The sequence below is a fragment of the Embiotoca jacksoni genome, unplaced genomic scaffold (genome assembly GCF_022577435.1).
Source record: "Embiotoca jacksoni isolate LCO1_2020_lvr unplaced genomic scaffold, fEmbJac1.0.p SCAF_42, whole genome shotgun sequence".
Lineage (NCBI taxonomy): Eukaryota > Metazoa > Chordata > Actinopteri > Embiotocidae > Embiotoca > Embiotoca jacksoni.
This window is the reverse complement of record NW_027185395.1, coordinates 561,344-573,060: the sequence shown is the minus strand read 5'-3', so window position 1 is coordinate 573,060 and position 11,717 is coordinate 561,344. Positions and strand designations below refer to the sequence as shown.

The 11,717-nt window shown below is 43.4% G+C and overlaps 1 protein-coding gene across 2 annotated transcripts; it reads right to left on the bottom strand.

Moving 5' to 3' along the window:
* Positions 1 to 644: 644 nt before the first annotated feature.
* cdk9 (cyclin-dependent kinase 9 (CDC2-related kinase)) lies at positions 645 to 11,355 on the bottom strand. Of its 2 annotated transcripts, XM_069169016.1 has the most exons (8): positions 11,268 to 11,355; positions 11,021 to 11,134; positions 8,886 to 8,967; positions 8,430 to 8,520; positions 8,089 to 8,255; positions 6,769 to 6,940; positions 1,519 to 1,667; positions 645 to 1,439 (listed from the first exon to the last, which is right to left on the bottom strand). In XM_069169016.1, the coding sequence occupies exons 1-8, from the start codon at positions 11,306 to 11,308 to the stop codon at positions 1,074 to 1,076; spliced, it is 1,182 nt and encodes a 393-aa protein (XP_069025117.1). In that variant the 5' UTR covers positions 11,309 to 11,355; the 3' UTR covers positions 645 to 1,073. The 2 variants fall into 2 exon arrangements, with proteins under 2 accessions (XP_069025117.1, XP_069025118.1); XM_069169017.1 differs by lacking the exon at positions 11,268 to 11,355 and having other exon boundaries at positions 9,429 to 11,113.
* Positions 11,356 to 11,717: the final 362 nt, after the last annotated feature.

Genomic DNA, 11,717 nt, shown 5'->3' with positions numbered 1-11,717 from the left:
TCCAGGTTCCCCCTGGTTGTTCCTCTCCAGGTTCCCCCTGGTTGTCTCTCTCTCCCCTTGAACCCAGTAATCTCCTTCATACCGGTCCACACCTCCCTCACGTTGTTCTGCTGGAGTTTGGCCTCCAGCTTCCTCCTGTAGGAGTCCTTACACTCCCTCATCTTCTCCTTCAGGTGGCGCTGCACTCTCCCGAGCTCCTCCCTGTCCCCAGACCTGAAGGCTACTTTCTTCTTATTAAGAAGAACTTTCAGGTCCCTGGTGATCCACGGCTTGTTGTTGGGGAAGCAGTGTACAGTCCGGGATGGTACGGTGGAGTGTTCACAGAATTTAATGTATTCTGTGATACAGGATTCTGTGATGAAGGACAACCTTCACCACGTATATCCCATCATGCATCTGACTAAAGGTCCAATTAGTCTAATTTAAATCTCCTGAGGGGGGGTGTGGAGCCCTTAAAGTAACGACAAGTAAATGTAGTGAGGGGAAAAGTACAATGTTTGCTCATGAAATGCAGTGAAGTACAACTATAAAGTAAGGAGAGATAGAAACCTCCACAGTGAGTCTTGTTTCTCGGACTTCCTTCTGCTGGATAACTTTTCACCATGTTTGAGTGTCTCCCAGTAAAACTCCATGATCACAAAATGCCAAGTTAAGGCAAAAATAACTTTAATTTTAGCTTTAGGTAGAATACAGAAATGAATGACCTTGTTAATGGTTTCAATAAAAGTTTCAATCTTTGTCAGCATAAATAAAAACCTTGAATCACAGTACAACCTGTAAATACACAGATGGATTTGTCATAGAAAACAATGATATGACAAATGTGAAACTGCATAAAACTAACAATATCTATGGAGATATCAAAATTATAACTTGGGTAAACACATCCAAACTGTCTTTTCGTAGGTTCTGCATAACTTCGAACATCACAGTCCTAAAACCTGGTGAACCCAAGCAACCTGCATCTTGCTGGAAGCTCAGAACGGTGATCACTGCAGGTAATGTCTGACAGGAACTTGCAGCTTCATGTTCACCTGGATGGAATCACACGTCTTCCTCCCGTAACATCTTCACTAAAACACTCGGTCGAACTCTGTCTGACTGGTGGTGGCCGGGTTTCTGTTCTGATTGGGCTGCTGCTGGGGCATGTGGCCTCTCCGTCGGGGCGGGGCCAGATACTCAAACATGGAGGTGTTGTGTGTGGAGAGCATGTTCTTGAGGTCTGACGGCATGGGGTCTGACCAGAAGAAGTCGTGGTTGAGCGCGTCGTCGCTGTCGGTGCGCTGCGCCGGGTCCAGGACCAGCAGCTTGTCGATGAGATCCAGGGCGTAAGGGTCTTTGACATACGCTTTCAGACGGTCCTTCACCTTCCTCTTCTGGCCTTTAGGCAACTCCATCTTCTGGTACAGCTCGTATTTCTTATCCACACCTGGCCACACCTGATAGAGAGGATACAGTTGAAGATCCAGAGGTGACGGGTGTTGCAGCTACATGATGCAGCTTGAAACGACGGCTTACCTCAGCGGTGATGGAGCCACACAGCTGGCTGATGAGGGTGAGCTGGTGCTGCTCAGTGTTGCCTTGCATGATGGGACTTCTAGTCCACATCTCTGCCATGATGCAGCCGGCTCCCCAGAGATCTATGGGGGGGCCATAGTCTCGCTCACCTGCCAAACAAGAACACATCAGTATAAGTAACTGTGGAGTAATGTTCGAACGACCGGGTCCCGTGTTGTCTGTTCATGTGCACGTTGGTGCAATATGCAAAACAGGCAGTGACAGCACAGCTGGCAGGTAAACATGGATGCAAGGTTCCAAACATGCAGAACATTTTTGGTTTTAAAGTGTCTTGTGATTTATAAAAAAAAAAAAAAAAAAAAAAAAAAAAGAGAAAGAATTCAAAATCTCAAAGAGTGAGAAAAAAAACCCAGTCTGCCAGCTGATGATCGCCACGGAGACCACAGCATCAGGCTGTACAGGTGAATGTGGAGTTGATTAATGCTACAGCAGCGTTTATTTGGTCAACACAAACTACGACAGAAAATATTGACTGATGAACAGTTTTCATGACCAAAATAAATAAATAAATAAATAAAAAGGAACATTTTAAAATGAGAACTATAACAAAAAGAACATTTATTTTTCAAACAATAAAAATGAAATGATAGTACTGAAGATAGAAAACAGAAAATTCTGAAGTTTCCTCAATGTTTTCAAATATCTCTTGTTCAGACAGATTCAGCAGCTATTATTAATATTATTAAGAAGTATCAGCCAACATTTTTTAAGAAAAACAAGTTTTTGTGGATGTAGTTGTAAATTCATTGCTGTTGAATATACCCCTCAATAGATTCCTATATTAAGAGTTAGATTATAACCAACAGCAGATCATTGATGTGAGAAAATGCAAGTTAATTCTGGAAAAAAGGACGTTTGTTTGGTCCCAGATTTCACTGTATGTTGTTGATACTTTGCTCGATATCAATAACACGGTCAATAACTTGACTTCCATTCCTGAACGATTATTTAAAAAAAAAAAAAACTATTTTAGGAAGAAGAAAATTATACATAACATTATAAATCTTTATTCCTCATGGCTGATATCAGTTGACTATATTCTTTACATGTATATATGGTAATTAGTAAAGTTATCTTGAAAGGGGGATATAATGGGATCATTGGGCCTCATTCACTAATATCTTCTTAAGATTTTTCTTAAATTTGTTCTTAAGAAATGTCGTCAGAAAAAGTCTACGTCAGACTTACGACGTGTTCTTCAACCCTGCCAATAAAAGGTGAGACAGTGCACACCAACTCAAAGAGATGAAAGAAACGGAAATAATGCTGATGTGGAGCAGCAGAATCCAGGAGGAAGAACCTCTGAAGCAGCTCTGAAGAACCTCTGAAGCAGCTCTGAAGAACCTCTGAAGCAGCTCTGAAGAACCTCTGAAGCAGCTCTGAAGCAGCTCTGAAGAACCTCTGAAGCAGCTCTGAAGACCCTCTGAAGCAGCTCTGAAGAACCTCTGAAGCAGCTCTGAAGAACCTCTGAAGCAGCTCTGAAGAACCTCTGAAGCAGCTCTGAAGAACCTCTGTAGCAGCTCTGAAGAACCTCTGAAGCAGCTCTGAAGAACCTCTGAAGCAGCTCTGAAGAACCTCTGAAGCAGCTCTGAAGCAGCTCTGAAGCAGCTCTGAAGCAGCTCTGAAGCAGCTCTGAAGCAGCTCTGAAGAACCTCTGAAGCAGCTCTGAAGAACCTCTGAAGCAGCTCTGAAGAACCTCTGAAGCAGCTCTGAAGCAGCTCTGAAGCAGCTCTGAAGAACCTCTGAAGCAGCTCTGAAGACCCTCTGAAGCAGCTCTGAAGAACCTCTGAAGCAGCTCTGAAGAACCTCTGAAGCAGCTCTGAAGAACCTCTGAAGCAGCTCTGAAGCAGCTCTGAAGAACCTCTGAAGCAGCTCTGAAGAACCTCTGTAGCAGCTCTGAAGCAGCTCTGAAGAACCTCTGAAGCAGCTCTGAAGAACCTCTGTAGCAGCTCTGAAGCAGCTCTGAAGAACCTCTGAAGAACCTCTGTAGCAGCTCTGAAGAACCTCTGAAACAGCTCTGAAGCAGCTCTGTTGCAGCTCTGAAGCAGCTCTGAAGCAGCTCTGTAGAACCTCTGAAGAACCTATGAAGCAGCTCTGTAGCAGCTCTGAAGAACCTCTGAAGCAGCTCTGTAGCAGCTCTGAAGAACCTCTGAAGAACCTCTGTAGCAGCTCTGAAGAACCTCTGAAACAGCTCTGAAGCAGCTCTGAAGAACCTCTGTAGCAGCTCTGAAGCAGCTCTGAAGCAGCTCTGAAGCAGAGGAGCAGCTGCAGGAAGTGAACAGAAGAAGTGCTGTCATACTTAAGAGCGTAGCGCAAGTATCAAAAAAACATTTTTAAAAGACGCATGTGAAAGGATTGCTCGTCCAGTGAATGCTCGGAGGACTGTAGCCTCCTGCACAGCACCTCCAGACCTGCACCCAGGACCCGTTCACCTGCACCCAGGTCCCCCAGGACCCGTTCACCTGCACCCAGGACCTGTTCACCTGCACCCAGGTCCCCCAGGACCTGTTCACCTGCACCCAGGACCCGTTCACCTGCACCCAGGACCCGTTCACCTGCACCCAGGTCCCCCGGGACCACGTCTGGTCTCAGACGGTCCGTCACATCCAAACACTGACAGACGGCCTCAACACTGGTTACAACCCAGAAACACTTCAAGAAACTTTATACAAACTTTTAGAAAGTAAAAATACACTGAAACGTCTTTGTTCTGTTCGTGATGTGTTTCCTTCTTCAGATTAATTGTAATATATTAAAGAATCACACGGTAAAAGTTAGATTATGTTTAATTTACCAACATGCACTTGATTACTGTCAAACTTGGAAGTCAAAGCTGTTGTCGTGTTCGATCATTCAAAACCATGAAGCTTTGTAAAGTAATGAAAATAATTATTAAAATTAAAAATATTTTGAAAAGGAATTACTGTAGATTAAATACTATAATATTAACTGTAGAATTGAAAAAAACACAAAAAACGATGTGTGTGCAGATTTAGTTTTTATCTGAGAACAAATAAACGCCAGAATCTTTGTCAAATCTGTGGAAGTGAGTTTTAGAAATAAATTTCTCCTGAAGAACGGTTGGTGAATGAGGCCCAATGGAGGCACGCCTGCCCTGCTGGACAAACTACATGATGACATCATTTTAGAATTAACCCAATCATCTCTTTCTGCATTATGTTTTGTAAAAAGAAACAAAAAAAACCTCCAGAAAAACATATACGCTGACATTAATATACAGTGGGTACGGGAAGTATTCAGACCCTTTTACATTTTTCACTCTTTGTTTCATTGCAGCCATTTGCTAAAATCAAAAAAGTTCATTTTATTTCTCATTAATGTACACTCAGCACCCCATCTTGACAGAAAAAAACAGAAATGTAGAAATTTGTGCAAATTTATTAAAAAAGAAAAACTGAAATATCACATGGTCATAAGTATTCAGACCCTTTGCTGTGACTCATATTTAACTCACATGCTGTCCATTTCTTCTGATCCTCCTTGAGATGGTTCTACTCCTTCATTGGAGTCCAGCTGTGTTTAATTAAACTGATTGGACTTGATTAGGAAAGGCACACACCTGTCTATATAAGACCTTACAGCTCACAGTGCATGTCAGAGCAAATGAGAATCATGAGGTCGAAGGAACTGTCCAAGGAGCTCAGAGACAGAATTGTGGCAAGGCACAGATCTGGTCAAGGTTACAAAATAATTTCTGCAGCACTCAAGGTTCCTAAGAGCACAGTGGCCTCCATAATCCTTAAATGGAAGAAGTTTGGGACGACCAGAACTCTTCCTAGACCTGGCCGTCCAGCCAAACTGAGCAATCGTGGGAGAAGAGCCTTGGTGAGAGAGGTAAAGAAGAACCCAAAGATCACTGTGGCTGAGCTCCAGAGATGCAGTAGGGAGATGGGAGAAAGTTCCACAAAGTCAACTATCACTGCAGCCCTCCACCAGTCGGGGCTTTATGGCAGAGTGGCCCGACGGAAGCCTCTCCTCAGTGCAAGACATATGAAAGCCCGCATAGAGTTTGCCAAAAAACACATGAAGGACTCCCAGACTATGAGAAATAAGATTCTCTGGTCTGATGAGACCAAGATTGAACTTTTTGGCGTTAATTGTAAGCGGTATGTGTGGAGAAAACCAGGCACTGCTCATCACCTGCCCAATACAATCCCAACAGTGAAACATGGTGGTGGCAGCATCATGCTATGGGGGTGTTTTTCAGCTGCAGGGACAGGACGACCGGTTGCAATTGAAGGAAAGATGAATGCGGCCAAGTACAGAGATATCCTGGAAGAAAACCTCTTCCAGAGTGCTCTGGACCTCAGACTGGGCCGAAGGTTCACCTTCCAACAAGACAATGACCCTAAGCACACAGCTAAAATAACAAAGGAGTGGCTTCGGAACAACTCTGTGACCATTCTTGACTGGCCCGGCCAGAGCCCTGACCTAAACCCAATTGAGCATCTCTGGAGAGACCTGAAAATGGCTGTCCACCAACGTTCACCATCCAACCTGACGGAACTGGAGAGGATCTGCAAGGAAGAATGGCAGAGGATCCCCAAATCCAGGTGTGAAAAGCTTGTTGCATCATTCCCAAGAAGACTCATGGCTGTACGAGCTCAAAAGGGTGCTTCTACTCAATACTGAGCAAAGGGTCTGAATACTTATGACCATGTGATATTTCAGGTTTTCTTTTTTAATAAATTTGCACAAATTTCTACATTTCTGTTTTTTTCTGTCAAGATGGGGTGCTGAGTGTACATTAATGAGAGATAAAATGAACTTTTTTGATTTTGGCAAATGGCTGCAATGAAACAAAGAGTGAAAAATTTAAAGGGGTCTGAATACTTTCCGTACCCACTGTAAATCTGTGATACTCCAATATTGGCCAATGAAATCAGTAAACCTATAAAATAATTGGGCTCTAGAAGGAATATCACCGTAGTAATGTTGTCAAAGGTTTGCAACAGCTGTAAAACCCAAAATTCCATGAAGACAACATTAAAATTGCATGACGAGACTTTTATTAACTTTAATTGAAAAACTAAATCCAAATCTGGGTCCAAAGTACAGAAGGCTGCTCGGATGCTTCTGCAGGATGCAGCAAATACAAGCTGTGCATCCCCACAGTGTGTCTGTGATCCAGCAGGTGTGTTAGTGTGGAGTTTTGTGGCGGTCTCTTACCCAGCAGCAGCTCCGGAGGTCGGTACCACAGCGTCACCACCCGGTTGGTGTAGCGGTTCCCTTGGCTGTTCTTCGCCAGGCTGAAGGCTCGAGCTAAACCGAAGTCGGCCAGCTTCAGGACGCCGTCTCTGGTGATGAGCACGTTGGCTGCCTTCATGTCTCTGTGCAGGATCTGAGCCAACAGAGAACAGTTTAATGAGTCAACAGGGGGCGATTCTACCTGCTTCAATCAGTGATGGGATCAATGTTGTTCTACTATCAGAAAACAAATACCATATGAAATACATGGATAAATTATATAGGCTGAGCAGTAGGATCCTGCAGATGTATAATAATTACTAATATTCATCTATATGTTGTTTCTAATCTCCTCAATGTTAAGATTGGGCTAAAACCTAAACTGGGTTTATGTAGGACGTCAGCATGATGTTGAGTTCATGTGTGAACTGAACCACATTCTCCACATCCATGATAAATAACAGGGATTGTAGTTGTGAGTGAAACTGACAGTGTTCGTCTGCACTGCAGGGTATTGTTCAAAAATATTGTGATACCAGTAACGATAATTTGCCTTAAATAACACCAATTTTATAATATTTATTTTAAGAAACAAAGAGTTATACGACACATCACAGTACAAATCCTGAGTCTTCCTAGCGTTTAGAAGGGGAGAGTGGAACCCAGGTTATTTCCTGTAGCTACAATTAAAAGACATCCCCTAAATACCTCATGGGCAAGTTATTACGAGACGCTACAATTTACTGATATTCCCTGAACGCCTCACATGCCATCTATAGACACGAGCTCAGAAGATGAGTTTGAAGAGAGAGAAATGAGGTCTTCTAATTGAAGATTTACTGGCGTTGAACTGGGATGATTGTGTCTTCATGGGCAGGTTGTCTCAGGAGAGGCTACATGTGCTCAACACAGCTCGGTGATGCTAATACACACTTATTTGTGTGGATGTAGCTTCAGTATCAAAGTTTTGTACCGAATAACAAAACAGTTTTTGATGCAACAGGGGCGAAGCTTTTCTAGCAGTCTGTGCATTAAAGCTTCTCCAGGTCAGCACTCGTCCCTGCTGGTGGGATCACATCATCACACTCGTCAGTTCTGAGGATTTAACGTTACTTTCAGTCGAATATCGTTCATGTTTAAACAACACACAACTGCCTGAGAAATATTTAGTAGCCGAGTCCTATTTTTTTCTTACCCTTGTATTTGGGCAGTATATCAATACTTATGGTCTGGACTGTTTCAGACTCTAAATGTGTTCACAGCCTCTTGAGAAGAACTCGTCTGTGTTGATCTTTATCACACCTTGTTTCTGTGGATGTAGTAGAGTCCGTTGAGCAGCATCTGCATGACCTTCTTGATCTCTGCCAGGGTGAACTTCACGTTGGAGTTGCTCAGCAGCCCGGCCAGGTCGTGCTCACAGAAGTCGAACACCAGGTAGATGCTGCCTTTGTATCTGTTGAATTGAGTAGCTTAAAAAAAACAGAGAGAAAAAAACACTTAAACATTTACCAACAGACTCATTTTGTGCTCCAATCATTTGAGCGAGACATATTTTGCAAACGAGGGGAAACAAGAGACCTAAAAAAAAATAATAAAATAAAATCAAAAAATGGATTGTTTGAATATGTACTTGTGTCACCAACCTTTGGTTCTGCAGATCTCAATCAGGTTGACCACATTCTCATGTTTAAGCAGCTGAAGGATCTTGATCTCTCTCAGAGCTGTGATCGGAAACTAAAACAAAGCAAGCCAGAGATCGACGTCTTTAAACACAATAAATATATGAACTCAGCATAATGAAGTATGCACTTCCAAGCATATAGAGCAGATCAAACACAGGAACAAGCAGCAGCACAGCAAGTACAACATGTTTCAGCAGGTTTCAAAAATCAGTTAGGAAGTTGAAACAGGTTTTTCACTGCAGTCGCTCAAATCTCACTTCTTTCAATCAGCGCTGCCTTTGTCTCAGATTGTATCTTGGTGTGAATATAATGCTATTATTACTACCTACATGAAGGCCACAAGTATGACCCAGTTATAGAGCATAACCCCCTCATACTGGAGTCTACATCTATTTGCATTAGACTCTGGTTTCTTACCCCTTCTTTCTCATTTTCCATCAGAACTTTCTTCAGTGCCACCTTTTTCCCCGTCTGCCGGTGCTTTGCTTTGAACACCTCCCTGTCAAAGACAGTTTTACAACACAACAGAAATTCAGCACTTTCTCATTGTTGACAATTTGATTTTTAACAGAAAAGAAAGGAAATAATTTCTGATATTTATAGTGAAACTATATATTATGTTATGATATTAAGTTCTGTTTCCACTTGGATATATCTAATGTATGAATATTGTAAAAGCTATCTCAAGTTCATTAAAGTGTGTGCAGATGGCTTCTATTGAGATTTGAGAGTTACTAAAACATAATCTGAATATTTACAATTTGTGTGTCCTCGTAAATTTTTCCGTCCTCATCAGATAAGTTTGATCTGACAAACAAACAACCAGCTGCATGAAGGAAAAGAAAATGTCCAACTTCAGGAAAGCTTGGAAATACACTGGCAGATTTAAACTTCCCAGGTCAATAACCTAAAATTAAAATGCTGTTAAAATACAAGCAATGTTTTATTCCTGGCAAATACCAGTGAGCAGCCTGAGGGGCGTTACGACGGAGAAGGTTCAACATATCCAGGCTTTCTTCATCTGAGCTGCTCAACTAAGCAGAAACTCTCAGTCAGAGATCATCACTGCTACGAAGGTGGTTATCAGCTTTCTGTTCACTCGGCTTCTGCCTTCGTCTGTGAGCGCGGTCACATCGAGGAGGAGGAGTTGGCTGCATCTGACCAATCACAGACATGGACAAGTGTTCTGACAGCAGACACACACATTTTAAAAACGAGGAGCAAACTAAAATTAAAACAACTATAATGAAGTAATAATCCAACTGAAAGCAGGACATCTGCTGAATGATGGAAGGACGTGAAAGAAATCGCCGGCTGTGTGAATGTGTCGCCGAAGTTGAAAGACTTTATCACCATGACGACCACAGGAAGATCGGACTAATTACATGTGCGTATTTCTTTACATTAATTTATTAATAGATGTTTTCTCACGACGTGTATGAACGTTTTAGTCTCATCATTTCAGCTGCAGCCTCGGAGGAGTCAAACGGACCGAGGAGCAAATAGGACGGTCTCAATCCTCAGAGGACGGTCTCACTGTCTCACTCCTCAGAGGACCGTCTCACTCCTCAGAGGACCGTCTCACTGTCTCACTCCTCAGAGGATGGTCTCACTCCTCAGAGGACCGTCTCACTGTCTCACTCCTCAGAGGACGGTCTCACTCCTCAGAGGACCGTCTCGCTGTCTCACTCCTCAGAGGACGGTCTCACTCCTCAGAGGACGGTCTCACTGTCTCACTCCTCACAGGACGGTCTCACTCCTCAGAGGACGTCTCACTGTCTCACTCCTCAGAGGACGGTCTCACTCCTCAGAGGACGGTCTCCCTCAGAGGACCGTCTCCCTCGGAGGACGGTCTCCCTCAGAGGACCGTCTCCCTCAGAGGACCGTCTCCCTCGGAGGACCGTCTCCCTCAGAGGACCGTCTCTCTCGGAGGACCGTCTCCCTCAGAGGACCGTCTCCCTCGGAGGACCGTCTCCCTCAGAGGACCGTCTCCCTCAGAGCTCCACTGGATCTTCTCTGATTGATGATGATGTTCAGAGATCTGATTGGTCCGTGGTCGGTACTTTCTTACGTTTTGATCTGATATTTCCAACATGAACTTCTCTGGACCAGGTGAGGTTTGCAGCATCCGTTACCATGGTGATCTAGCCAGGTTAACAGAGCCACCCTCGGACACCGACAACCCTTTAGTCTCAACAGACCTCCTGACCCACTAATCTCTCTTCGTAGTACAACTCAGGTGAGATGAGGCTCTAAAAAGGTGAAACACCGAAAAGAGAAACTACAAAAACGTTCAATAAATCCGTTTTATTTCGTGTAAGTTCCCAAAACTCCGCGGACTCGTCACCGTGTCGTTTATCGGACCTGAGATGAGACACATCTCATCGCAGACACACGTTTGTGTTCAAACAACGTTTCGCGTGTGTTTGTGTTTCGGGAACTTGAGATCTGTTCAGATATTTAAACTTTAACGAAGTAAAAGTCCATTTGTTGATTTGTTCTCTTGTTTCGTCCTCATGGCTAGCAGCTACACCGCATGAAGAGCTCCTCACCCGAAGGTCCCCTGTCCGATCTTCGCCATCTTTTCATATTTGGAGAACTCGTCGCAGAAAGGAAACTCCACTCCGTCGTAGTATTTGGACATGATGGCGGCCTCCCGGTCGGGCCTGGAGACATTTTACACGATATTAGGACATTTATGTCCAACCAGGGCTGTACAGATCATGCGACAAGATAGTTGCATTGATGAAAACTACACATATTTAACAAGTTCATTTTTACGTGGCTATTTTTTCTTACTTTTCAGCCGCGCCGGCATTGCTTGTTTTGTCTCGTTGCATCCTTGTCCTGTTACCGACCCTCCTTCTTCTTCTTTGGTTTTAAACAGCGGTTGGCAACCAACGAAATGGGAGCATTAGCGCCACCTGGCGCTCCGGCGTGTGGACGAGAGTTTAAATCGTTCGTCCTGAGGCGTTAGTCTAATAAAATCAAGCATTTCCCAACTCGATCCTTTTTGCTTTGATTTGAGGTTTTGATGCTGATTGCAGTTCTTCCTTTATATATTGACTTTCTTGAGGATATTTTGTACAATCTATAATTGCAAGAGTTAGTCACCTCTACCTGACAAATGCTCCCATAATATAATATTTCCCTAATATACCAAGTGTCCGGTTTAAGTCGGACTGCCATCCTTATCCTGGTATAAATAACTTGTTCTTTCCTTGATCTGCCTGTTTCTAAATTTCAATT

Excerpts from the sequence above, each read along its gene's own strand:
- cdk9 (XM_069169016.1), bottom strand. The coding sequence starts at position 11,308 with ATGCAACGAGACAAAACAAGCAATGCCGGCGCGGCTGAAAA. Across the intron at positions 8,521-8,885 it reads TGGAAAATGAGAAAGAAGGG|TTTCCGATCACAGCTCTGAG; the intron begins GTAAGAAACCAG and ends GCTTTGTTTTAG. Across the intron at positions 1,668-6,768 it reads ACCTCCGGAGCTGCTGCTGG|GTGAGCGAGACTATGGCCCC; the intron begins GTAAGAGACCGC and ends CTTGTTTGGCAG.